The 23138-nt window shown below is 50.6% G+C and overlaps 1 protein-coding gene across 1 annotated transcript; it reads left to right on the top strand.

The window, feature by feature from the left end:
• Positions 1 to 5567: 5567 nt before the first annotated feature.
• On the top strand, positions 5568 to 16502 carry TACC3 (transforming, acidic coiled-coil containing protein 3). Its single transcript, XM_006874125.1, has 15 exons — positions 5568 to 5729; positions 5900 to 6039; positions 9383 to 10261; positions 10926 to 11001; positions 11156 to 11285; positions 11600 to 11652; positions 12243 to 12346; positions 13423 to 13510; positions 13691 to 13795; positions 13936 to 14012; positions 14091 to 14134; positions 14871 to 15031; positions 15976 to 16082; positions 16172 to 16292; positions 16437 to 16502. Exons 1-15 carry the CDS (start codon positions 5568 to 5570, stop codon positions 16500 to 16502), a joined length of 2313 nt encoding a protein of 770 aa, XP_006874187.1.
• The last annotated feature ends 6636 nt before the right edge of the window (positions 16503 to 23138 follow it).

Genomic DNA, 23138 nt, shown 5'->3' with positions numbered 1-23138 from the left:
CGCGCTGCCACTAGCCGGGCTTGCAACCCCCGCCGCCGCGGGAAGAGGCCTGAGCGTCCAGGCCCTGGCCGGTGTTCGTTGGTTACCACCGCGGGCAGGCCGGCCGCGGGAAGCTCTGGGAAATGGAGTCCCCGTTGCCCGCAGAGCACTCTGGGAATTGAGTTCCGGCTGGCCAAGGCGCACACGAAGAAAGGGATACACACGCGCACGCGCACACGCACACGCACACACACACACACATACACACACACATACACACAGAGTTGGTTGCAAGGTGTTCTGGGATATGGAGTCCTTGCCGCCGGTGGGGCACTGTAGGGAACGGACTCGGGACCGGCACTCTCCTCGCAAGTGTTATCTATAATGGGCACGGCCAGTTCTGGAGCCGGCTCTGAGTATAGTCTCATTTTATATCTACGGAAACTCAGGCCCGAGCGAGGGGCTCTCAAGCACTGACACCGTGATGCCGCGCAGTCCATACGCTGCCCGATAGAACAGGAGAACCTCAGAGCTACTGCGATCCTGCAGTCACTGCTAGTCGGGGTTGTTGTTAAGCGTCATCGACTCGGTTAAGACTCATGGCGACTCTGTACAGGGTTTCCGAAAAGCAGCTGGTGGGTTTGAACTGCCGTTCACAGTCCAGTGTTGATCCTACAGCGCCTCACCAGCTTGTTGGCGTTAAGCGGCAGTAAGAGCCCGTGCGTAGATGTGACGCATCCCCGACGCCACCTACAGGAAGCCTACCCAGGGGCAACCCTTGTCCCTTCGCCAGCTGCTCAGGATTCCGATACCCAAAGCCCGGCTATCTCACGGAAGTCAGGGCACCAAGCCCGCAGCTCCCAGCGTACCCCTCGCGCCGGTAAGTGGAAAGCGGTGCGCGCAGAGGGCGGGGCCTACTCAGCAGGGCTTCCCATTGGCTTCGCAGCTCATGCGCCGCTCACCACCACCCGCGCGCTGATTGGTCGCTCGGAGTCAACCGTCCGTATTTGAATCCGCGGGGCGCGGCGAGCTGCTGAGCTCTGGCGGGCATCGCAGCAGTCGGGATTTGGACGCCTGGACTCGGATCCCGGAGGCGACTGCGGAGCAGGCCCTTTTGTCTCCTCTCTTTTCATTCGGCGAGAAGCGGGGCACGGTCCCGGAGCCCGGCGGCGGGCGGACGGGCAGGTAGGCAGACTACCGGGTCAGTCCCCTCCCGGGGCGTGGTGGGAGGAGCCCGGCCCCAGGCGGTGGGGGGCGGCAGGGCCTACCATCGCCGATGGGGCGGCCTCGGGCGGGGCCCCTCACTGGGCCTCTACTCTCGGGGACACACGGGTCTCTGCTCGGCCTCTACCTTCCACGGAAGCCGTCCCTGAACTCCAGTCCCACCGCACGGTGCCTCTGGGCCCCCGTCACCGACCCTGTCCCCGCTGGAGCGGTCGAATCGTTCGCGTTTCGCCCTGCGGTGCAGTGCTGGGAGGGGGATAGGGGTGGTGGGCTCAAGTGTAAGTAATATCGAGTAACGGGTGAGTGCGTGGCTGGAGGGTACAGGTAACCAAAGCCCCGGGACCTCTTGTTTCCCGTCACCCCGGCTCCCTCCTATCTGCTCCGGCTTCTTGGCTGGCTCCGATCTGGATGCGCTGGGTGAGACCCCGCAGCACTCCCCCTCTCCTGGCTGCCTCTGCGCGGCCTGGGCGTCTTTGTCTCGTGACTGCACTCCCCTGCATGCTTATCCTCAAGGTCTTTGTTGTGCACTTATTATGTGACTCTTTCGCAGTGCCAGCCAGTCTCTGCTGGATCCTGGCACCAGCATACCACATGTGACATTAATTTGCAGAATAAAATACCACCCCTCCTTCCAGCTAGTAACCATTGCTCTCCTCCTCGTTAGATTGCTCAAGACTGTCTACATCTGCTGTCTCCATAGCCCCCCTTCTGCCCTGAGCCCCGTGAACTCAGGCCTTTGCCACCATCATCCCAGGGACACTTTCTTGTGTGGGGCGGGAGCCACTGCATTGGTTCTGACTCATAGCAACCCCGTGTACAACAGAAGACACTGCCTGGTACTGCATCATCTCACACTTGTTTGAACCCGTTGCATCTGCCGTGGTGACAATCTTATCTCACTGATATGTGGGGCTGTTGAGTTGAATCCCACTCATGATTGTTGTTACTACTAGCTTCTTGTTCTTGTTAAGTGCTGTCACCCATAGCGACCAATCCTGTACAGGATTTCCGAGGCTACAAATCTTTACGGGAGCAGAAAGTCTCATCTTTCTCCCGCAGAACAGCTGGTAGTTTTAAACTGCTGATCTTGCTGTTCGTAGCCTGATTTGTAACCACTGGGTGGTAAACCCTGTGTCACGGGCAGGCCAGTCTGACCTGCCTGGGAGCCAGACAACTGCTTCATCTGATGCTTTTTCTCCACCTGCCTCCGTGTGTCTCCAGCTTTACCAGCTACTTCAGAGTCCCACAGCCTTCAGCGAGTCTGCGTGTCACGGCTCAGGCTCAGTGGACAGGCTTCTGTTCTGCGCTGAGCCTGCTAACCTGCCCAGTCAGTACCCCTTCACCCTCCTCTTGGAGCCACCCTCCCTGCTGCTTCTGCCATTCCCACAACGAGAGGCATCATGAGCTCCGCCTGCTCGTGGTACAAGGAACTAAGAGCCAGTTGTCATCAAGTCACTTGGGACTCACGATGATCCCATTTGTGTCAATAGAACTTGCTCCATGAGGTTTTTAGTGGCCAATTTCTTTCTTTATTTGGAACTAGATCTCTGGGCCTTTCTTCTGAGACTCCTCTGGGAGGGCTTGAACCTGCAACGTTCCAGTTCCCAGGCAAGCACTGCCTGCTAACACATGACCCATTTGTAGCTCCCAGGGACTCCAGCGATACCACCCACCACCAAAACCTGGGCTTCAGCCTCTTCTCCCCACCCTTTGGCTGGAGCAGCCCAGGCCTCACCAGGACTGTGCCAGCCACTTCTCACTTTCTTCTTCTCTTTTGCCACCACAGTCTCCCTGGCTCTGTAGAGTAGCCTTCAGACTGCAAGCCACACCAGTCTCTCCTCTGCTCTAGACCCACTCCCGTGACTCCACTTTGTAGCCTTGTGGCTTGTTAGGTGCTGTCCAGTCGGTTCTGACTCACAGCAATCTTAGGTGCCACGGAAAGAAACGCTGCCGGCTCCTGAGCCATCCTCACAATTGTTGTTAGGCTGGAGCCCACAGCTGATGCCACTGTGCCAAGCCATCACATTGGAGTCTTCGTCTTTTCCAATGACCCTCCACTTTATCGAGTGTGATGTCCTTCTCTGTGGACTGGTCCCTCCTGATAACTTGTCTTGCTTCTAAGGAGCAATCTGGCTATACTTTGTCCAACACAGATGAGTTTGTTTTTCTAGCAGTCCTGGTACTTTCAGTATTCTTCTCAAGCACCATAGTTCAAATGCATCAATTCTTCTACGGTCTTTCTTATTCATTGTCCAACTTTCACATGCCTATGAGGCTATGGAGATACCCTGGTTTGGGGTCAGGTGTCCTTAGTCCTCAAGCTGATTTTTTTGCTCTTTAACACTTTTTTTTTTTTTTTTAACTTTTTTATTGTGTTTCTTTAACACTTTTTAAAAGAAGTGTTGTGTAGCAGATTTGCCTAATGCAATATATATATGTTGTTGTTAAGTGCTATCGAGTCGGTTCCAGCCCATAGTGACCCTGTATAGGGTTTCCGAGGAGTGACTGGTGAGCTTGAACCGCCGACCTTGCACTTCAAAGGCTTTGCAGTCTGATGCATTAACCCACAGCGCCACACCAGGACTCATATATATATCTATCTCCTTTGATTCTTAATAGTTTCTTCCATGAGTGTTGATTGGGAATCCAAGAAAAATAAAGTCTTTGACAACTTCCACCTTTTCTCCATTTATCTTGATGTTATTTATTGGCCCAGGTGTGAGGATTTTTGTTTTCTTTACATTGAGGTGCAATCCATACTGAAGGCTGGTCTTTGCTTTGCGCTTTCTTCATCAGTAAGTATTTGAAGTCCTCTTCACTTCTAACAAGCAAGGTTGTGTCATCTGTATATCGCAGGTTGTTACAATCTTCTTCCTGATCAGAAGAATCCTGATGCCACATTCTTCTTCATATAATCCAGCTCTCAGATCATTTGCTCAGCACACAGATTGAATAAGTGTGGTGAAAGAGTACAACCCTGATTTTAAACCATTCAGTGTCTCCTTGTTCTGTTTGAATGACTGCCTCTTGGTCTATGTACAGGTGGTTCCTCATGAGCACAATTAAGTGTTCTGGGATACCATTCTTTGCAATGTTATCCGTAGATTGTCATGACCCACAATACAAAAGCCTCTGCATAGTCAATAAAGCACAAGTAAACATCTTACTGGTGTTCTGTGCTTTCAGCCAGGATCCATCTGGCGCCAACATTGGTATCCCTCATTCCACATCCTCTTCTGAATCTGGCTTGAGTTTCTGGCAATTCTTTGCTGATATACTGTCGCTGTTTCCAAATTAAGTAAACTTTTACTTTCATGTGATTTTGATATGGTTTAATGACTTCCACATTCTGTTGGATCACCTCTCTTTGGAATGAGCACAATTATGGATCTCTTCCTAGCCAATCTGTTGGCTAGGTAGCGGTCTTCCAAATTACTTGGCATAGATGAGTGAACGCCTTCAATGTTGCATCAGTTTGTTAAAAGATTTAAATTTGTATTCCATCAACTGCCGGAGCCTTGTTTTTCGCTAAATGCCTCCAGTGTAGTTTGGACTTCTTCCTTCAGTACCATTGGTTCGTGATCATATGCTACGTTTTGAAATGGTTGAACATCAACCAATTCTTTTTGGTGCTATGACTCTGTGTATATTCCATTTTCTTTTGATGATTTCTGCATCATTCAGTATTTTGTTCATAGAATCTTTCAAAAATGCAAGTCCAGTCTTGAAGTTTTTCTTCAGTTCTTTCAGCTTGAGAAATGCTTCCCTTTTGGTTTTGTAGCTCCAGGTTTTTGCACATTTCATCATAATACTTTGTCTTCTTGGGCTGCGCTTTGAAATTTTCTGTTCTGCTCTTTTACTTCCTTACCTCTTTCATTTATTTTAGCATCTCTACACTGGAGAGCAAGGTTCAGTCTCTACCAACACCCATTTTGGTCTTTTCTTTTTTCCTGTCTTTTTAATGACCTTTTGATGTTCTTGATGTCATCCCACCACTCTTGTGAGCCAGACTTGGGGACCCACAGCCAACAGACATTCCTACAGCCTGCCTAACTCGTCCCCTTTCAGCGCTTGGTCTGGGTGGTGGTGGCACTGCCACTGGTCTCCCTGTCCCCTGAGGAGGGACAGGCTCCTCTCCTCTACCTGCTCCTCAGCAGAGGACACACTACCAGGAACCTGTATCTTAGGGCACATAACCTGAGAAAGGGAGGGGGGCTTGTGCCCCGCGGGGATATCCTTGCCATCACGCCTGGGTCTCTGCCCACACCTGCTTTCCTCTGGAAAATGGGGCTAACCCCTAGTTCTGACACCTGGGACGCAGACGTTGTCCCCTCCCACTGACACATGTGGTCTGCTTTCCCAGAATGAGTCTGCAGATCATACAGGACGAAAACGTCACTAGTGACAAGACGATCGAGAACTTCGACTTCCTGTTTTCACCACCAGAACTAACCGGAAGATCATCTGTCTTGCGGCTGTCGCAGAAAGAAAATGTGCCACCCAAAAACATGGCCAAAGCGATGAAGGTGAGTCCGTCCCCCTCCCCCTGGGGACCCGAACGTGTGCCGACCTGCTCAGACCGGCTGTGCTGGGGAGGGAGCTGGTGTATTGCTGCCAACTCAATTGGGGGAGCCTGAATTATTGGGGGAGCCTGAATTATTGAGCGGGCCCTCTTTCCCTCTGGCTCCACACACAGGTCACTTTTCAGACACCGCTGCGGGATCCTCAGACGCACAGGATCCTAAGTCCTAACATGACCAGCAAACTTGAGAGTCTTTTCCCTCTGGATGATGCGGTTGACTTGGAAACCTCCCTCTGCACCCAGACACAGAACAAGTAAGTGATGCTGTTAATGCCCCATACTTCTCACTTGCGGACCTGCTGGATATGGCTCAGTTGTTGTTCTGTATCTGGGGGCCTTCTCCTGCCTGGGTTCCAAGCTGCTCCCACAGCATCAAGGCCTAGAGTACTTGGCGCTGAATGACCTAGTGCTGGAATCTGTTTCCATTTCATACGTATGTCGCTCCATGTGGATCTTCTGCCTCCCAGAAGCCCCGCTCTTGGGGAAGGGCACCACTGCTGCTCTCTCTGTCTGTCTGTCTGTCTGTCTGTCTGTCTGTCTGTGTCTCTCTCGAATGCGAGTCAGCGGTTGAGTTCACAACACCAAGACTTAGAAAAAGCTCTCCATAGATAGTAACCTTTAGAGGGAGGGTTACTAACAGCTATAGCAGAGGGCTCCGGAGGCCATGGAGTGCCACAACGAGCTGTCGTTATAGCAGACAGAGGGAGCTACCAGAGGCAGTCCAGGTATAACCAATAGAAAGGCAGGGCTCTTACCAAAGGTCCATTTCCAGAATAGGACATTGGAACGCTCACGTTTTAGGAGAACTAAAATGCATTGTTAAAGACTAGTGTCATTTTGTTTTGTTTTCTCCTAGAAAAATTTCAAATTGTATACTTGGTTTGCATTTTATTTATTTATTTATTTTTCTAGGAGAAAACACACACGTATATATAAATTGACTAGACGGCACTTCACAACAACAACAACATATATATGTGAATTGCAAAAAATTACCTTTGAATTAGCCAGTTGGGCTCCATTTAGATGCTCCCAGTTCTGCTGGCGGCACCCAAAGCCTCAGAGTCGGGCACGTTCGAATACGTGCCACCGTCTCTCCATTGGGCCCAGTCAAGGTGCTGACCTTGGCCATGCCAATAATCAGCTTCGTTGCAGCTGGCTGGCCTTGCGGTCCAGTGTGAACCTGGTGTGGTGGTTCCTTCCGTCTCTTCATGGATGACCCATGGTCAAGGGAACCTTGATGACAGCATCATGGTTAAGATGGTGTCTCTCGGGGGCACTCTGCTGGGCATACTTTGCCTGTTTTTGGAGCCTCACAGTCTTGGACCACCAGAAGGTGGGTGTCATGGTTCTGTGGCTGAGGACACCTCTCGGCGCCTGCCTTCCTGGCCTTCGGCATCTTTGCTTTGGCTCCAGGTTTAGGAGGGGCAAAGGCAGCCTCTTTGCTTTCGGTGCATCTTCATAAAAGGCTACACTGACTCCCGCATTTGTGTGGTTTCCCGATCTGAAATACAAAGTTGTGAGTGACAGAAAAATTACGTTTGTGGGAATATTCCATGATCTTTTTCTTCTGTTTATCCATGAGCTTTTTGGCGTCCCTCACATGTTATGTGATCTGCAGATAAGAATCAACGTGACCGAGGGAATTGGGTTCTAAACACTTGATTCTGATCTGGAAAAGCTGAGGGACAGCAGGGCGCCCTGCAGTGGTCTTGCGATTCTCAGCACTGTCCTCGTGTGTGGTCAGAATTGCCCCCTACGTGTCAGAAGTGGGGGTGAACCCAGAGGTCCCCCCACCTGCTATTAAGAGAGCAGGTGGGTCAGATGGCAGGTTCCCAGGGTGTCTGCTTGAGCCAAGGCAAGACCTCATCCCATAACTTCTGTTTTACTTGTTGAGACTGTATGTAACTGAGCGTATGTCAACTCAGCTAGTTCTACAGCCCAGTGACTTCCTACTGTCTAGTGACACTGGTGATGTTCTTTGAATTGCCATCGCATCTGAGCAGTTCCTCCCTTACGCAGTCTGATCTGTTATCACTTTGATCCCATATATACAGTAGAAGCCCAGTCCTTGCTCGGGCTGACGTTCTTTATTAGGTAAGCAAAACTGCTGATTGGTGAAAAGACGACTTCAGGGGATACTTCTGATTTGAGGTTTGTTGTTTGGTTTAACTTGTCTTGAGTTGGGTGAAGGTTTGCAGAGCAAATCAGTTTTTCATTCAGCCCTTCATGTACATTTTGTTTCATGTTATTGATTGCTATCCCCAAAATGCACCATCACTCCTTCCACTTCCCTATGCTTCCACTCCATTCCTCTTTCCCTAACCCTTCTGCACCTGGTCTCTGCTCTTCTGACCTCACGCGGTTGAGTATTCTAAGGAATGTATTGCTCCTCTTAGAGACCCGTCTTTTGTTTGAAAATTGCGTCATGGGGGTGAGTTCAGTTCCACGCCCATAATCTCAGAGGTTCCACCAATGTCTGTTCGAGGAGTAAGCCTGTCTTTTTTAGGATTTGGAATTTCGTTTCACCTGGCTCTCTCTCTAGGGCACTCAGAGTAGGCAGCATGGAGGGTCACATGGTCATTCATGCGTTAGACTCATTGTTTCCAGGCATCTTTGATGGCCTTCACCCCTCTTTCCTCTCCTCTAGACAGGGAGAGACCATTAGTTGCACCTTAGATGGCTGCTCCTGAGTTTTTAATACCCAAGTTGCTACTCACACTCACCAAGTAGGAATTTAGAACATTGTCTTTGGGGACTGTGTTATGCCCGTTGACCATGGTGTCCCCCAAGACTATGGTCCTGAGCCCCAAGGAGTTTTAAAGTTTAATGATTATCCCAGGGCAAAAAATTCAGGGATTCATCCAGCCTCCATGGCTCCCAAAAGTCGGGAGTGCATGAAAATGTGGAATTCTGTTCTGCATTCCCCACCTTTTCATCTCCCAAATTGTTAATACTAGTTTTCTAAACTAGGGAAGTTGGGAGGTGGGTGTCACGCCCCGTCTGCCCTCACCTGGACTCTCAGAGGTAGTGTTGTATGACCTTGTTTCTGGACCACTGGACGCAATAGCCGCATCCCTGTGTCTCGCTCCCCACAGCCTCCCCATCTAATCCCCAGTCCACTGCCCATGTTGTCGGGCATCCCTGCCATCTGGAGCAGACCTCTGTATGTGTTAGAAGGACTCTTGAGGGCAAGCCTGTCTTCCCCCAAGCAACACCCAGACTCAGCAGGCTGGTGGGAGGAAGTGGAGGCTGCAGTCACTCGGCTCTGCTTGCTTAAAGGCCGGCTTAGCCTCTGTCACCTGTAGCAGAGCTCCACCCTCATGGACTTCTGGCTCTGACTGTCCATCAGGTGTCCCCAATTCAAGGGGAATATGGACCAGTGCAGAAGCCTGTCTTGTTACCTGTCAGAAATCTGTACCCAGGTGGTCCAGCCGCTTTATCTGTGGGGATGGAGGCGGGATTTCATCTGGTGGGAAGAGAAGGAGTTACGGGACGCACTTTTTCCCAGTCTGTAGCTCGTGTTTTCACGTGTATGCAGTGCTCACGGGCAGCTTAGCAACTTCCCGAGTTCTAACTGAGTGTGTTTCTAAAAAGTCAACAGTTCACCAGGGAGGTGGACACCACCACGCTCGCTGATGGAGCTCTCCAGATACCAGCAGCAGGCAATGCGGACGAGTCGGTCACTCCCCATGCTCCAGAAAGTCGTGAGAGCCCACCCGTGTCTCCAGCACAGACAACTGGCCACCCTGGGGAAGCCTCAGAGGAAAAGGAACATTCTTCCCCTTCAGATGAAAATGTTGCGTTGGAGTCTGAAAACCTGGAAGACTTTGTAGGGACAGTGGCCATGGACAAGACAGAGGCTGACCACGAAGCCACGGTGGGAGCCTCAGCCGGAGGAGACACTGCTGCCCCCATTGAGCCCCCCTCACTCCCCACTACGAACCTCGAAGATACACATGGAGATACCCCACCCCCAGAGTTGCCTGGCCCCCCAGTGACCTGCCCCGAGGACACAGGTGCTTCTCATGATGAAGAGCAGCAGCTGCCATCTGACACTATCGGTGACTCTGCGGACCCTGTGTCCCCAGAGCAGGCCCCAGGACCTCAGAACGAAGTGGGCCCCGGGCAGGTGGCCGACTCCACAGAGAGCCAGCCCATCAGGCTTGAGTTTGACTTCTCTGACAGTGTAGCCTGCAGGAAGGCGCCTCCCCCAAGGAAACTGGGCAAGAGGCCTGGCACCAAGCCCCCCTCCAAGAACCGCAAGACTGGCCAGGCCCAGGGAGCCACTGGAGACAATGAGCGCCCCGTCCCTGCTCCCCGGGGGTCGTACAGCCTGGACTGGGACAAGCTCGATGACCCCAACTTCAATCCATTTGGAGGTGGCTCCAAGTGTGGTGCTGGAGAGGCCCCAGCCCCAGAAAGACCCAAGGCCCTGCCAGACTCCCCCGTGGACAGTTCACTTCCGCCCAGTCAGTAAGTCTGAGTGTGGGGGCTGGGATCAGAGCGCCCACGTGTGCATCCCTCTGTGGTCCTGGAATCACCCCACGCAAGGGGGCTGGAGGGCGGGGGCTGGGTCCTGAGGCATCACAGGAGAAGCAGGGATGGAGGGTAGACCCCACACACGTCCATCTGCTCAGCTGAGGCCAGCCAGGTCCCCATCTTCCACAGCAGCCTGTTCTAATGAGGGTCACCCATTTCTTTAGTTGGTAAAGAATGTGCTTCTTAAGAACAGTGTTTACAACGACCTCAGAGCTGCAGAGAAGCGGGAGAGTCTGTGAGCCCAGCAGCCACGCCTTGACCGCTAGGCAGGGCTTCACTCAAGTAGTATGTCTTTAGCCAGCCATCTTCCCGGCCACATGGTCAGTCAGGGGGGCCCAGACACTCTCAGTGGGGACCCTGTCTTTCTACACTCTACTGGCTGCTGCTCCTCCGCAGACTGGACCTTCTTCCAGGTCCCTTGCTGGCACGTTGTCTACAGTGGCCCTAAAGTTGTCTCCACCTTCCCCAACGTCTCACTGTTTGCTAACAAGTTTCTTGCCTCCTTGTCTCTGCTCATGTCTCTAACAAGGGGACTGGGCTGCGGGTGTCTGATCCTTTCCAGGGAGGGCTCCCAGACCCCTGCTGACTGTCTTTTCAGGCAGGTGGGTTCAGCCTTGCCTGATGGCACCCCTGAGGCCCAGGTCCCCACGGAGGCACCAAGAACGACTAGCAAGGTACTGTGGTACAGTGAGGGCGGGTCTGCTGTGTATTGTGTCAGCGTGTAAACGTGACACAGGGCTCCTAGCAGGACTGGAGGAGAGGAGGGAGACCACCACAGTCGTCTCCTCCCTTGAACGGTGGGTGAGGCTACCTCTGACCTTCTTCCAGGGGGAAACAAGTTGCTCATCAGAGGTGTCAGTCCCCATAAACATTCCAGCCCACGAGTGGGTGGCCACACCTGTGGAGCCATCGCCAACCCTGGACCTCAGTAAGGAGACCTTCAGTGACCCTGCTGCAGGTGTGCCTCCACTTGCAGTCAGCCGGGGAGCCATGTTTGGGGGTTTCCCTCATTCGTGGGTTTGCTTTTCTTGGTCACTCTATGGCACCCATGTTGCCCTACTTCCCTTAAGTTGGGCATTGCCAGTGGACCAGGGCTGAACGCCTGTGCCGTAAGAGTTTCGCAAATGGAAACTCTAAATGTGCTAGGGAAATAGGCCAAAGGTGGGCAGCAAGACCCCTGGACAGAGTGGTGGCTGTGCCATCGTGATAGCCCTGGAGCGGGGTGGGCATTGTGGGTGGCCTCTGTGGCCACATGGTGACCCCTCCGTTCAGTCCTAGGCACGGGGGCTGAGGTGGACTACCTGGAGCAGTTTGGAACGTCCTCGGTGAGTGCTGGCCCCCCCAGCAGCCTTTCCCTATGTGTTTGTCTCACCTCCTGGCTCTTCAGCATCCACTGTCCATTCAGTGTTCAGGTCTCCCCACTCCCTCGGGCTGGGGTCGAGATTAGTAACTTAGGTCCAGGTGTTGTGACGGCCTGTGTCTCCATCGCTAATCACTTGCTGTCAAGTTGGCTATGACTCCTGGCGCCCCCACAAGTACCAGCATGGAATTGTGCTCTTGGGGTCTCAGAAGCGGATGCTCAGGCCTCTCCTCCAAGGCTGTACTTGAGCTCCGATTAGCAGCCTAGCACGTTAGCTGGTTTGGGCACCCAAAGATTTAGGTCGCTCCAGGATCTGTTTTTCTCTCACAGTTTTCTTTCTTGAAACAGCATGGAGTAGCTTCCTGTGAGCAGACCCCAGAACCGGGCACTCACCCCAAGCTAGAGCCTTTGGTCAGCAGCCACTGGGGAGACAGTAGGCAGGGGTGCGTGTAGCAGGGCCCCGTCTGAGCAGGCACGAGACCCAGCACATCTCTGGGGTCTGATGTCGGTTAGGGAGACTGAGAGATGTCACTTCGGCCCCTGTGCTCCCTGCAGTTTAAGGAGTCCGCCTTGAGGAAGCAGTCCTTATACCTCAAGTTTGACCCGCTCCTGAAAGACAGCCCCACCAGGCTGCTTCCTGTGGCCGCCGAGCAGGGCAGGTGAGTCTGCCTGCCGTCTCTGTCTCTCTTCCTCTCGCTCTCTGAAGCTTTAATTCAGGACAGGGCACCTGTTACTAGGTAGACTATGTGCTAAAGGACATTTTGACCCATCAAAACGCTCCCGCCTTAACGCTGTTAGCAGCCGATTTGGAAAGAGGAACCCAGAGCCCCTTGGAGCAGTTCTTCCCGGGTCTTATAAACGAGAGCCTAGAACATTGGAAAGCAACAGTCAGAGGGGACTGAACTGTAAAGGAAGTCATCCCAACCCAGAGTGTGCAGGTGTGTGGATGAGTGTAGCAAACCTGAGCTGGCCTGGAGCTCCTGCTCCCTGGTCATCGCCAAGGCAGGAGGGGCAGCCCGTTCCCTAGTGTGAATGTTCTAGAAGAATGTGGCAGACCACGGCACATAAGCCCAATCCGCTCGTCTGCCATGTTAATAAAGTTCTGTCGAGATGCGGCCAGGTTGTCTGGGGCTCTTTTCACGCTACAGCAGCAGACATGAACCTTGTAACCAGTCGGGCCGCTCAGAGCTGCAAACGTGGTCTGGCTCATCAAACAAGCGTTTGCCCAGCCCCTGCTCTAGAGAGACAAGGGCTTGCTTATATGCCTTTGAGGTAGACAACTAAGCACTGCATCCATCCCACAAGGTATGGAGAGAAACGCTTGCAGACCTGCCTAGAAAAGTTATGAGCTCTGGGCGATGCGCACTAGCTAGCGCACACAGCCGCCGGACCCCGGAGTGGCATTTGTGCAGGTTCTGAACAGATCAAGGGTTCCCATGTGACAGGCTGGCTCATTAGTGGACAAAAAGGCGAGGAGCCAGGAGAGAAGGGGCTCAGGCTCGCTGAGTGCTAGGAATGCTCCTTTTTTCTAAACAAAACTGAGTTTTTGTATTTTGTTATCATTGAGAATATAGACAACGTCGCATACACCGGTGTTAACCATTTCTGAGTGTAACTGTGTGTGAACTGTGACTTTGTTGGTTCTTTACGTCAGTACACCTGGGGACCCTTGATGGAAGTGGAATCATTGGTACCTTCCGTTCTGTCATTGGTACCCCCTCTCTCTGTCTCCAAGCCTTCAGACTGTGAATACCCCTTCCTCAGGAAGTCTGCCAGAAGCTAAGCTGGTGGAGTTCGACTTCTTGGGGTCTCTGGATGTCCCTGTGAGTACCTGAGCTTATGTGTGCCATCCTTGGGTGCTGCCGACGTCCGGAAGCGGTCCAGGGCCTGGCTTTATCTGTGCTCCTCTCCAGGGAGGTCAGGCCTTCACAAGGGTCGGGCGTGCGTCCCTGTGGCCAAGGCTAGAAGCCTTGTTACAACTTAACTTGTCCGTCATCCTCCAGGTTCCGAGCCCTACCCCTGGTGTCCTTGGTCCGGGGGGCCCACCCCTGCCTGTGGGCCGCATCGTGGATGTGCTGCAGTACAGCCAGAAGGACCTGGACGCTGCGGTGAGAGCCGCTCGGCAACCATGCGCTGGGGGGACGGGTACCGATGTCACTCCCAGCTGGGCGGTGGCTTCTCCCCATACCCAACGTGGGCTGTGAGGTGGGCTGCCCGACTCTCCCACCAACTGGGCAGGTGTCTGCAGGTGCGAGCCCTGCAATTGGAAAACGTGGAGCTGAAGAGCAGGTGTGAGGAGCTTCACGCCCGAAACCAGGAGATGGGGTAAGAGACGGGGAGGCTGGCTGCACAGCTCGGCCCCCACCCATGGGTCCTGACCTCCCGTGTCTGCCCTTCCCTCAGGAAGATCATGGACGAGTTTGAGGGGATTGCACGCCAGGTGACAGGTGAGTGCCCAGTGCACCCTCGCGAGAGGTTGGGCTGTGTGGGGCACTCGCAGAGCCAGGTTGGCCCAGGGTTTCCGAGTGGGTGTTCTCCGTCCTGTGACCCTCCTACCTCCTGATCACACCCCTGCAGGAGGGGCGCGTCAGAGGGGCGTGTGGGAAAGGCTACCATTAGTTTCAGGGCAGTCCCCGGATCAGCCGGACCCTGAACTGGTACTGGCACAGCAGGAATGGGGTGAGGGGCAGGGTCCCACCTGGAGGCCTGGCCCGACCCTCCTACCCGCACCGGGCGGCCTGCCCAGGTCAGTGGCGTGGTGCCCAAGTGGTATGGGCTGCCCACCCCCTGTTGGCCACCACGTCCATGGTTGTGGCTGTGTATACGTGGGGCACACCGGGGCTGGCCTGGATGTAGGACGGGCTCCTGGGAGCCCCCACAATGATGTGGCCTTGGGAGTATCGCGGAGGCCCTGTGACTGGCCTGTCTGGGAAGCTGAGCACTGACCGTGGGCAGTTCTCCTGGGCTTTGCATCTCTGGTTTCCCAGGAGCAGATGGCAGAACCCCAGTGGCCCCTTCCTCTGAGGGCTCTGCTGTGGGCCCCCTGCCTGCCTGCCAGCCCTTTCTTAGCCTCTTATGACCCCGTCAGGGCACCAGGAGCCTCCTTGCCCGCCACACCCTCATTCCTCAGGACATGTTCTTGGTGGTTTGTGATACCCAGCCTCCACATGTCTTTTTCTCAAGAGGAGGCTAAGAAGGAGAAGGAGCTTGCTGAAGCCAGGATCCAGAAGGTTCTGAAAGAACGAGCTCAGCTCACTGCAGATCTGGACTCCATGGAGAAGTCCTTCTCTGACCTCTTCAAGCGGCTGGAGAAGCAGAAGGAGGTGATCGAAGGCTACCACAAGGTACGGTGTGCAGGGAGGTGGGGTACCACGTGTCCTCTGCTGCCCTCTTGTGGTCTCATCACTGTGGGTCCAAAAGCCCAGTCTACCTCCTCTGAATATAACCTCCTTCAGCACACGACTTCACTGTCACTGCACTGAGGCATGTCCACCCACTCCACTGACCCCCGGACTGCAGCTCTGCCCAGCCTCCTGAGCTCCTTCCTCCTGCCCTGTCCCTCCAGCATCCCCTCCTGAGGAAGAGAAGCACTGAGGCTCACAGGAGCCGCTATCTGGGGGCAGGGGAGAACTGAGCTGGAAGTTAGCATTCTCATAACCAGCTCAATTGCTGAGGGGTTTGTGGAGAATCATCTGAGATTTCACTAGCAGGCAGGCATCTCAAAGCAAAGGAAGGACGGGTGCTGACAGGCAGCTGGAAGCCGGTGGGGCCCATCGCTGGGAGGACTAGGACCCCTGGGGCGCAGTGTGTGGGATGTGGTCAGGACCCCTGGGGTGCAGTGTGTGGGGTGTGGCACAGAGCGGGCGCAGGTGCAGTTGGAACAACCACTGTTGAGGATGTGGGGCCATCTCAAAGAGCAGAGATACAGGGGTCATCCTGAACTGGTGGCAGAAGCTGGGGGATCCTGACCACATTGGGGGTGTCCCAGGTGACGGCTGCACCTGGGGGAGAGCCTGGGTGGGCAGTGGGGCTCAGCCATGGCTTGAGCAGTACTCACCTGCTCATTCCCACCCCGCCCCATCCTGCTTTGCCCTGGCCTGGCCTCCCTGGTCTGGTCTGGAGTTAGGACAGGCTGAACCATGACCTTTTTCTGATAGAATCATGGACAGTACTGTTTTCTAAGGTCCCCTTGGGTTTGGCTGTTAATGTCCCAGAGTGCCTTGAGGGTCTACAGTGCTGCCCTGGGGCTGCTCACTGGTCACCACTGATGGTCTCATGTCCTTTCAAGAATGAGGAGTCCCTGAAGAAGTGTGTTGAGGATTACATAGTGAGAATTGAGAAGGAAAACCAGAGATACCAGGCGCTCAAGGCCCATGCGGAAGAGAAGCTCAATCGGTGAGTACTTGGAGTAAGGGACAGGGGACAAGTGGCTGAGAAGGGCCTGAGTGTGCACCAGGCTCAGCCTCCTGCCTCTGTGTCTCCAGAGCAAACGAGGAGATCACGCAGGTGCGCAGCAAGGCGCAGGCGGAGGCACTGGCCTTCCAGGCAGGCCTGAGGAAGGAGCAGATGCGTGTCCACTCGCTGGAGAAGACCATTGAGCAGAAGGTACAGCCGCGTGGGGGCTTCTCAGGAGCCTGAGAGGGGGCCAGGAGGAGGGGGGCCTCTCACCGCTGGGCAGAGTTCCGGGACCAGCTTGCTGCTCTTCGGAGCTTTCGGCAGAAGCCCAGTGAGTCCTCTTTTTCTCTTCAGACAAAAGAAAATGATGAGCTGACCAGAATCTGTGACGATTTGATTTCAAAGATGGAAAAGATCTGACGAGGAGTCACTGAGCAGTGGCCACCTCTCCCCACATCTGTCTGTCAGTGGGTCTGTCTGTTCCCCCGTCTCCTTTTGTTTGTCCGTCCATAACATCTCTCTATCTCAAGGCAGGTCTTTGTGTGCATTTCTTTTCTCTGACCTTCACTTCAACTTGTTTTTAAATTAGATTGCTTTGAAATGAAGACTAAATAAAGGTTCCCTTAGAATATAAGCTCCGAAGTTCTTTATTATCTCTGTTGTCGACTACAGGGCTGGGTCCAGGCTCAGCTAGCTCGCCGCTGCTGCCACTGCTAGGCCCCCGGCTTCCTACACTGGGAGCGGCCTGGCTAGAAGGCACCCTACAGCTCCCAGGGGAACAGGGTCTCCAGGCAGGGACCATGGGGCTAGGCCCAGGGACCAAGAAGGACAAGGACAGGCCCTGAGTGGTCCAATCAGTCTTGGCTTCTCAGACCATCTGCACGATGCCTTGCAACCACAGACTACACTCCAGATACATTCCCATTTTCATGTAAAAAACAAACTTAGCCAGATGTTTAGATTGGTGTAAAAAGAACTGTTGCAGCCACTTTGTGGTAAAGCATCGGCTCAGAAAGATGTTGGCAGATTGGGTGTTGAGTGAAGCTTAGCCACTGGAGAAGGACTCATGGAAACACTGTGCAAATTCTCTGCAAAACACAGGACAAAAAAGGCCAAACTGAGTCTGGTCTCACAAGACCCTTCTGGTGGTAAAGTAAATCTGAAGAGGAACTTAAAACTGCAAGCAAATTTCCTATTTGCTTTGAGACTGAATACTTGCATTGTGTCAGCATTTCCTGAACTAATGAACAAGCGTAGTGTAAAGAAACTGAGCATCATTTAAACCATTTGCTAATAAACACATTTCAATAGCCTATTTTACATTTCCCTAAGGAGCTCTGGTAGCGTAGTGGTTACGAATCGGGCTGCGAACCTTAAGGTCAGCGGTTTGAAACTACCAGGTGCTCCACGGGAGAAAGATGAGGCTTTCTACTCCCGTAAAGATTTACACCCTCGGAAACCCTATACAGGGTCGCTATGGGTCGGAACCGACTCGATGGCACATAACAACAACAACAAGATCAAGGTGTCAGAATAAAAGTTCCATGGCTTAATAATCCTGAGGAACATACACTGCTGTGCTGCGTAGGCAGTTGGCTTTAAAACGTCAAGCTTGTTCTGGAGAATCAGTAGACCGGGACTCCAGGAAAAGGCTGCCACCAAGGCATGCAGTGGCTCCGTAGGAGAAAGGCCTAGTGATCTCCCAAAAACATTCACAACCTAGAAGACCCTGTGGGGCAGTCTGCTCGGTCACATGTGGGGGCTGGACTACACAGGGAGAAAGGATCAGATCAGTTGTCCAAGGCCAATTCCTGTGAGGCGCAGCTCAGACAAACCTCTAACCTTTTTTATCAGTTCTCACATAACCAAACTTCCCACGGTGCTCTTTTTTTTGTGTGTGTGAGGGTTTCCCTAATTCACTGCAGTTGACTTATAACTCACAGAGCGTACTTAACGATTATGGCATTTATTAGGGAAGTTAGGTGCCATCAAGTCAATTACAGCCAATAGCAACCCTGTATAGGGTTTCCAAGGAGCAGCTGGTGAGATTGAACCACCAACCTTGAGGTTCAAAATAACCTTGCAATTGAGTGCATATCCGACAATATCGCACCACGACGCGCTTAGGGAAGTAACAGCAATTCAGAATCAAGAGTGAATCAGTGACGTACAACTATTAATCTCTCCATGTGCAGAAGAAAGAAGAGTGAGGAAAACTGAAGCTGCTTGGAACCAATTAATCCAATGAACTAATGGAACACATGACCATCAATCTCCATGGCCCTGAACCCTAAAGAACTAGATGGTAATTGGTTACCCTTACCAACTGCTCTAAAAGGTTCCCATTAGAAGGACCCAGATAGAGTGGAAGAAAATGTGGGACAAAACTTAGAATTCTATATGTATATATAATAGGCTCTGCTATTCATACAGTTTTCAGTGACTAAATAAATATTAGGAAGTAGTTCATCACTCCTTCCTAGTCTGTCTTTGTCTGGTAGGGTGGAGCGTCAGAGAAAAAGGAAGACCCCTAGTGAGATGGATTGACAAAAGTGGCAGCATCAGTGGGCTCAAGCGTGGCAACGATAGTGAGTTTGGCATGGGACCGAGCAGTGTTTCGTTCTGCTGTGCATAAGGTCACCATGACTCGTACCAACTCGATGGCAGCTAGCAACAGCATATAATAGGCTGGGCTTACAGGTCAGAGACTAGAGGATCCTGAAACTGGCCCTCAACCACCCTTCAGGTCTATGAGGGAATTCACCTTCATGGGTCAATTTTTAGCTAAGTGGTACATAAGTAAAGTACGCTTACCATGGAATGGTCAACTGTTCAAGATGAAAATGGCAACATTGGCCTAAGGACAAAGTTCAGAAGGGTTGAGAAAAAAGAACTAGAGGGAAGAAATAGAATAACTAACATGAAGGGGATTGCAATCATTGTGATGAAACAAAATTATGAATTATTGTATGTATAGATGATCTGCTATGTAAACTAAAGTTTAAAAAAAAACAAGTGTCATTGTAATTTCAAACAACACAATGTACCAACTTTATTACACTAGATGGCAGCAAACAATTAGAAGGACCAAATAAAAGGAAACAAATACCGAAAAAAAAAGTCAGGACCCCCCACTCCAAGACAAAAATAGAACACGTGTAAGACATGTAAAGCTTGCTGGTGACCACATTTTTGTCTACATGTGAGTAGAAGTAAGGGGAAGTCAGTAATGAAGATATGACTGAGTTCAACTATGTTCCACAGACTTCTGTTGACCTTGAGATAAGAGAAGAGGAAGGGCTGGTTGGTTTGAAGTTTGGGGAGATTTGGGAATTCCTGAGCCCATGGACACTGACCTAGCCACGGAGGACTAGAGCTGAGAGTGAAGCATCCAGCTGATATGAAGTTGGGGGGAAACATACAAAGACACCCAAACTTGCAGGTAATACCCATTTGACCTAGCTCTGATGGCTTAATGATGAGACCTCAACTAGAGGAAGATACAGAAATTTGATAAAGGAAGCAAGTGTAACTTGCTACAATTTGATGAACTTGACCTATACTTATGGATGGAGTGGCTCAAAATACCAACTGAGAGGAACAGAGTCTTCCCCTCAACGACCAAGCCTCGGTATACAGGAGTGATGTTAAGTGCTGTTGGGTCAATTCCAACCCATAGAAACCCTGTATAGGGTTTCCAAGGAGCAGTTCGTGAGTTTGAGCCACTAACCTTGCAATTCAAACGACTTTGCAGTCTGACACATTAGCCCAGAGCACCACACCAGGACTTGGGACAGGCAAAATAGACGTTGGCTACCTAAAATGGGGGTGTTATAAAGGCACAAAGTGACTGGCTTACAAGTTTTCAAGAGGGAATTTAGTTTTAGAGTGTTTGGGGGCAGATAGAATCCCCAATGAATAGTTCACTTCTTGTCTAGATGAGTCTGGTGAAAGGAGATGGGGATAAAAGTCTTGATTCAATAGTGAGTAATTGTTATCATGACTAATTGCAATTGTCACAACTATAAAGGTAAAAAGTTGTGTAACAAAAGGGGGAGTAGTTAATCCTACATTCCAGAAACAGAGGACCCTAAGACCATCAAGAGAGAAGAGCATGAGCAGAACATAGGACCCTAACCAGAGAAGCAGTGACACCAGAGATGGAGACAGAGGTGATGGCATGGAGAGATAGAGCAGCTGAGGACTCTATAGACTCAGGAAAGAGAAAGGCTGTGTGCTGGTGGCCAGGAGGCTGGCTCATAGAACGTGCCCTTTGGTTGTTTAAATGATTATATATTCCTGTGTGTTTTTGTGTACATGCCCAAAACAAAGCAAACAAACAAACAAAAAAGGGAATAGAAGCAAATACTGTTAACTGATGATGCATGGAGGGGACTGTAATCACTGCAATAAAACAAAATACAACAGGATGAGTGCAAAACTGATGTTCTGTGTAAACTATCACTCAATTCACAATAAAAGCTTTAAAAAACAAAACAAAAATCAGGATGGTGCACGAAGGAGATTGCAATCATTGAGATGAAACAAACTAATAATTTTGTCTGTAAACCTTCACTCAATTGAAAACGATTCACAAAAAGTTTTAAAAAACAATAAAGAATGAGTCAGGATACAGTTCTATCAGGACAGCCAGCTCTGGTCCATAATAATCCTGTAAAGGGTTTCCAAGGATGGCTGGTGAGCTTGAACCACTGACCTTGTGATGCAAACCAACATTGCAGTCTAGCGCATTAATTAGCCCACAGCGCCACACCAGGACCCCTTTGGTCATATATTGGCTATCATAGGTCACTTTACTCAAATCTAGGACCTGGGCTGGTGGTTTCTAATTGTGCTGGAGAAAGTGAGGGGAAACCAGACTCAAGGCTTCAAATTCTTAGCTCAATTACAAGTTGTTGTGGTTGTGTGCCACTGAGTCGGTTCTGACTCATAGTGTTAGAAATGAATCCCGATGTCGCATAAAAGACATTCGGTGAGACTAAATTACCTTGGCAAAGCAAAATTTACTCCTGCAAGAGGGTGCGTGCGCATAGACGTACCTACAGGAACACGTCAGTCCACTCGGATTTCTAATCCCTGACGCAAGTCTCAAGGCTGTGTCTCACCCTATTGGCTAGGGATTTGACCGCACAATCTTTTCCCTCACCTGGTTGACTAGTTCAAATTTTTGAGGCATGCATTCCTACTTTAGGAAAAGAAAAAGAGAGTGATCATAAATTCTTTACTCACTTCAGGAAGTAAGCAAAGAAAGAGAGATCATAAAGTCTTTACTTCAGGAAATACAAAAAAAAAAGATTACCCAAATACAATAAATAGGGTATATATATATATCCCCCAATAGCAACCCTGTAAGACTAAATCTTAATGGGAGCAAAAACCTCATCTTTCTTCTGTGGAGCAGCTGGTAGATAGATTCCAACTACTAACCTTGCCGTTAGCCATGAGCCCAGCTCATATTCCACTAAGTACTGTCAAGTTGGTTCTGACTCAAATCGACCCTATGGACAATAGATTGGACGGACTCCTAGTGGTGCAGTAGGTTCAGCACTGGACTGCAAACCACAAGGTCAGCAGTTCAATGACATAACAGCATGAAACACTGTCCAGTCCTGTGCTGTCCTCACCATTGTGTTTGAGCTCATTATTGCCAACACTGCGTCCGTCCATCTGAGAAGGAGTCTAGCTCTTTTTCATTGGTTCTCGACCAAGCATTATGTCCTCCAGAGACTGGTCCCTTTTCACCTGGCCGAAGTCTGGCTGTACTTCTTTGAGGACAGATTTGCCTGTTTTTCTGGCAGTTCGTGGTATATATTCAGTATTCTTCTCCAGCACCATAATTCAAAACCATCAGTTCTCTGTTCTTTCTTATTCATTGTCCAGCTTTCACATGCATATGAGGCACTTGAAAATACCACCTTAGAAAATGCACCTTTATCCTCAAAGTGACATCTTTGTTCTTCCTAACACTTTAATGAGGTCTTTTGCAGAAGATTTGCCCAATACAATAAATTGATTGATTTGTCTGACTGCTGATTTCCATAAGCACTGATTGTGGGTCAAAATAAAATGAAGTCCTTGACAACTTTAATCTTTTCTCCACTGATAAGCATGTTATTTATTGGTTCAGTGGTGAGGATTTTTGTTTTCTTTACATTGAGATGTAATCCATACTGAAGGCTGTGCTCTTTGATCTTCATCAGTATTTCAAGTCTTCCTCACTTTCAGCAAGCAAGGTTGTGTCATCTGCATATCACAGGTTGTTAATGAGTCTTTCTCCAATCATGATGTCATGCTATTTTTCGTATACCCCAGTTTCTCAGATTATTTGTTCAGCATACAGATTGAATAAGTGTGGTGAAAGAATACAACCCTGTCGCACACCTTTCCTGATTTTAAACCATTCAGTGTTCCCTTGTTCTGTTCAAATGACTGCCTCTTGGTCTATGTATAGATTCTGCAAAGCCACAATTACATGTTCTGGAATTCCCATCCTTTGTAATTTATTCATAGTTTGATGTGATCCACACAGCAGAAAGCTTTTTCACAGTCAATAAAGCACAAGTAAACATCTTTCTGGTATCTGCTTTCAGTCGACCCAATTGACGTCAGCTGATATCCCTCGTTCCACGGCCTCTTCTAGATCTGGCAGCCTCCTGTCGGTGGTCAGCTGCAACCATTTTTAAGTTCTCTTCAACAAAATTTTACTTGCATGTAATATTAATGATACTGTTTGGTGAGTTCCACATTCCCTTGGAATGGCCACAAATATGGATCTCTTCCAGTCAGCTGGCCAGGTAGCTGTCTTCCAAATTTCTTGGTGTAGATGAGTGAGTGCCACCAGTGCTGCATCAGTTTGTTGAAAGATTTCAGTTTATAGTCTGTCAATTTCTGGAGCTTTCAGTGTAACTTGAACTTCTTCCTGGATACCATCTGATCTTGATCATATGTTACTTCTTGAAATGGTAGAAATATCAATCAATTCTTTTTTGATACAGTGACTATGTATTCCTTCCATTTTCTTCTTCTTTTAGCACA

This window comes from Chrysochloris asiatica, unplaced genomic scaffold (genome assembly GCF_000296735.1).
Source record: "Chrysochloris asiatica unplaced genomic scaffold, ChrAsi1.0 scaffold00262, whole genome shotgun sequence".
In the NCBI taxonomy this organism is placed as follows: Eukaryota; Metazoa; Chordata; class Mammalia; order Afrosoricida; family Chrysochloridae; genus Chrysochloris; species Chrysochloris asiatica.
The sequence above is the reverse complement of the archived record's forward strand: the minus strand, read 5'-3'. Positions and strand labels throughout refer to the sequence as shown.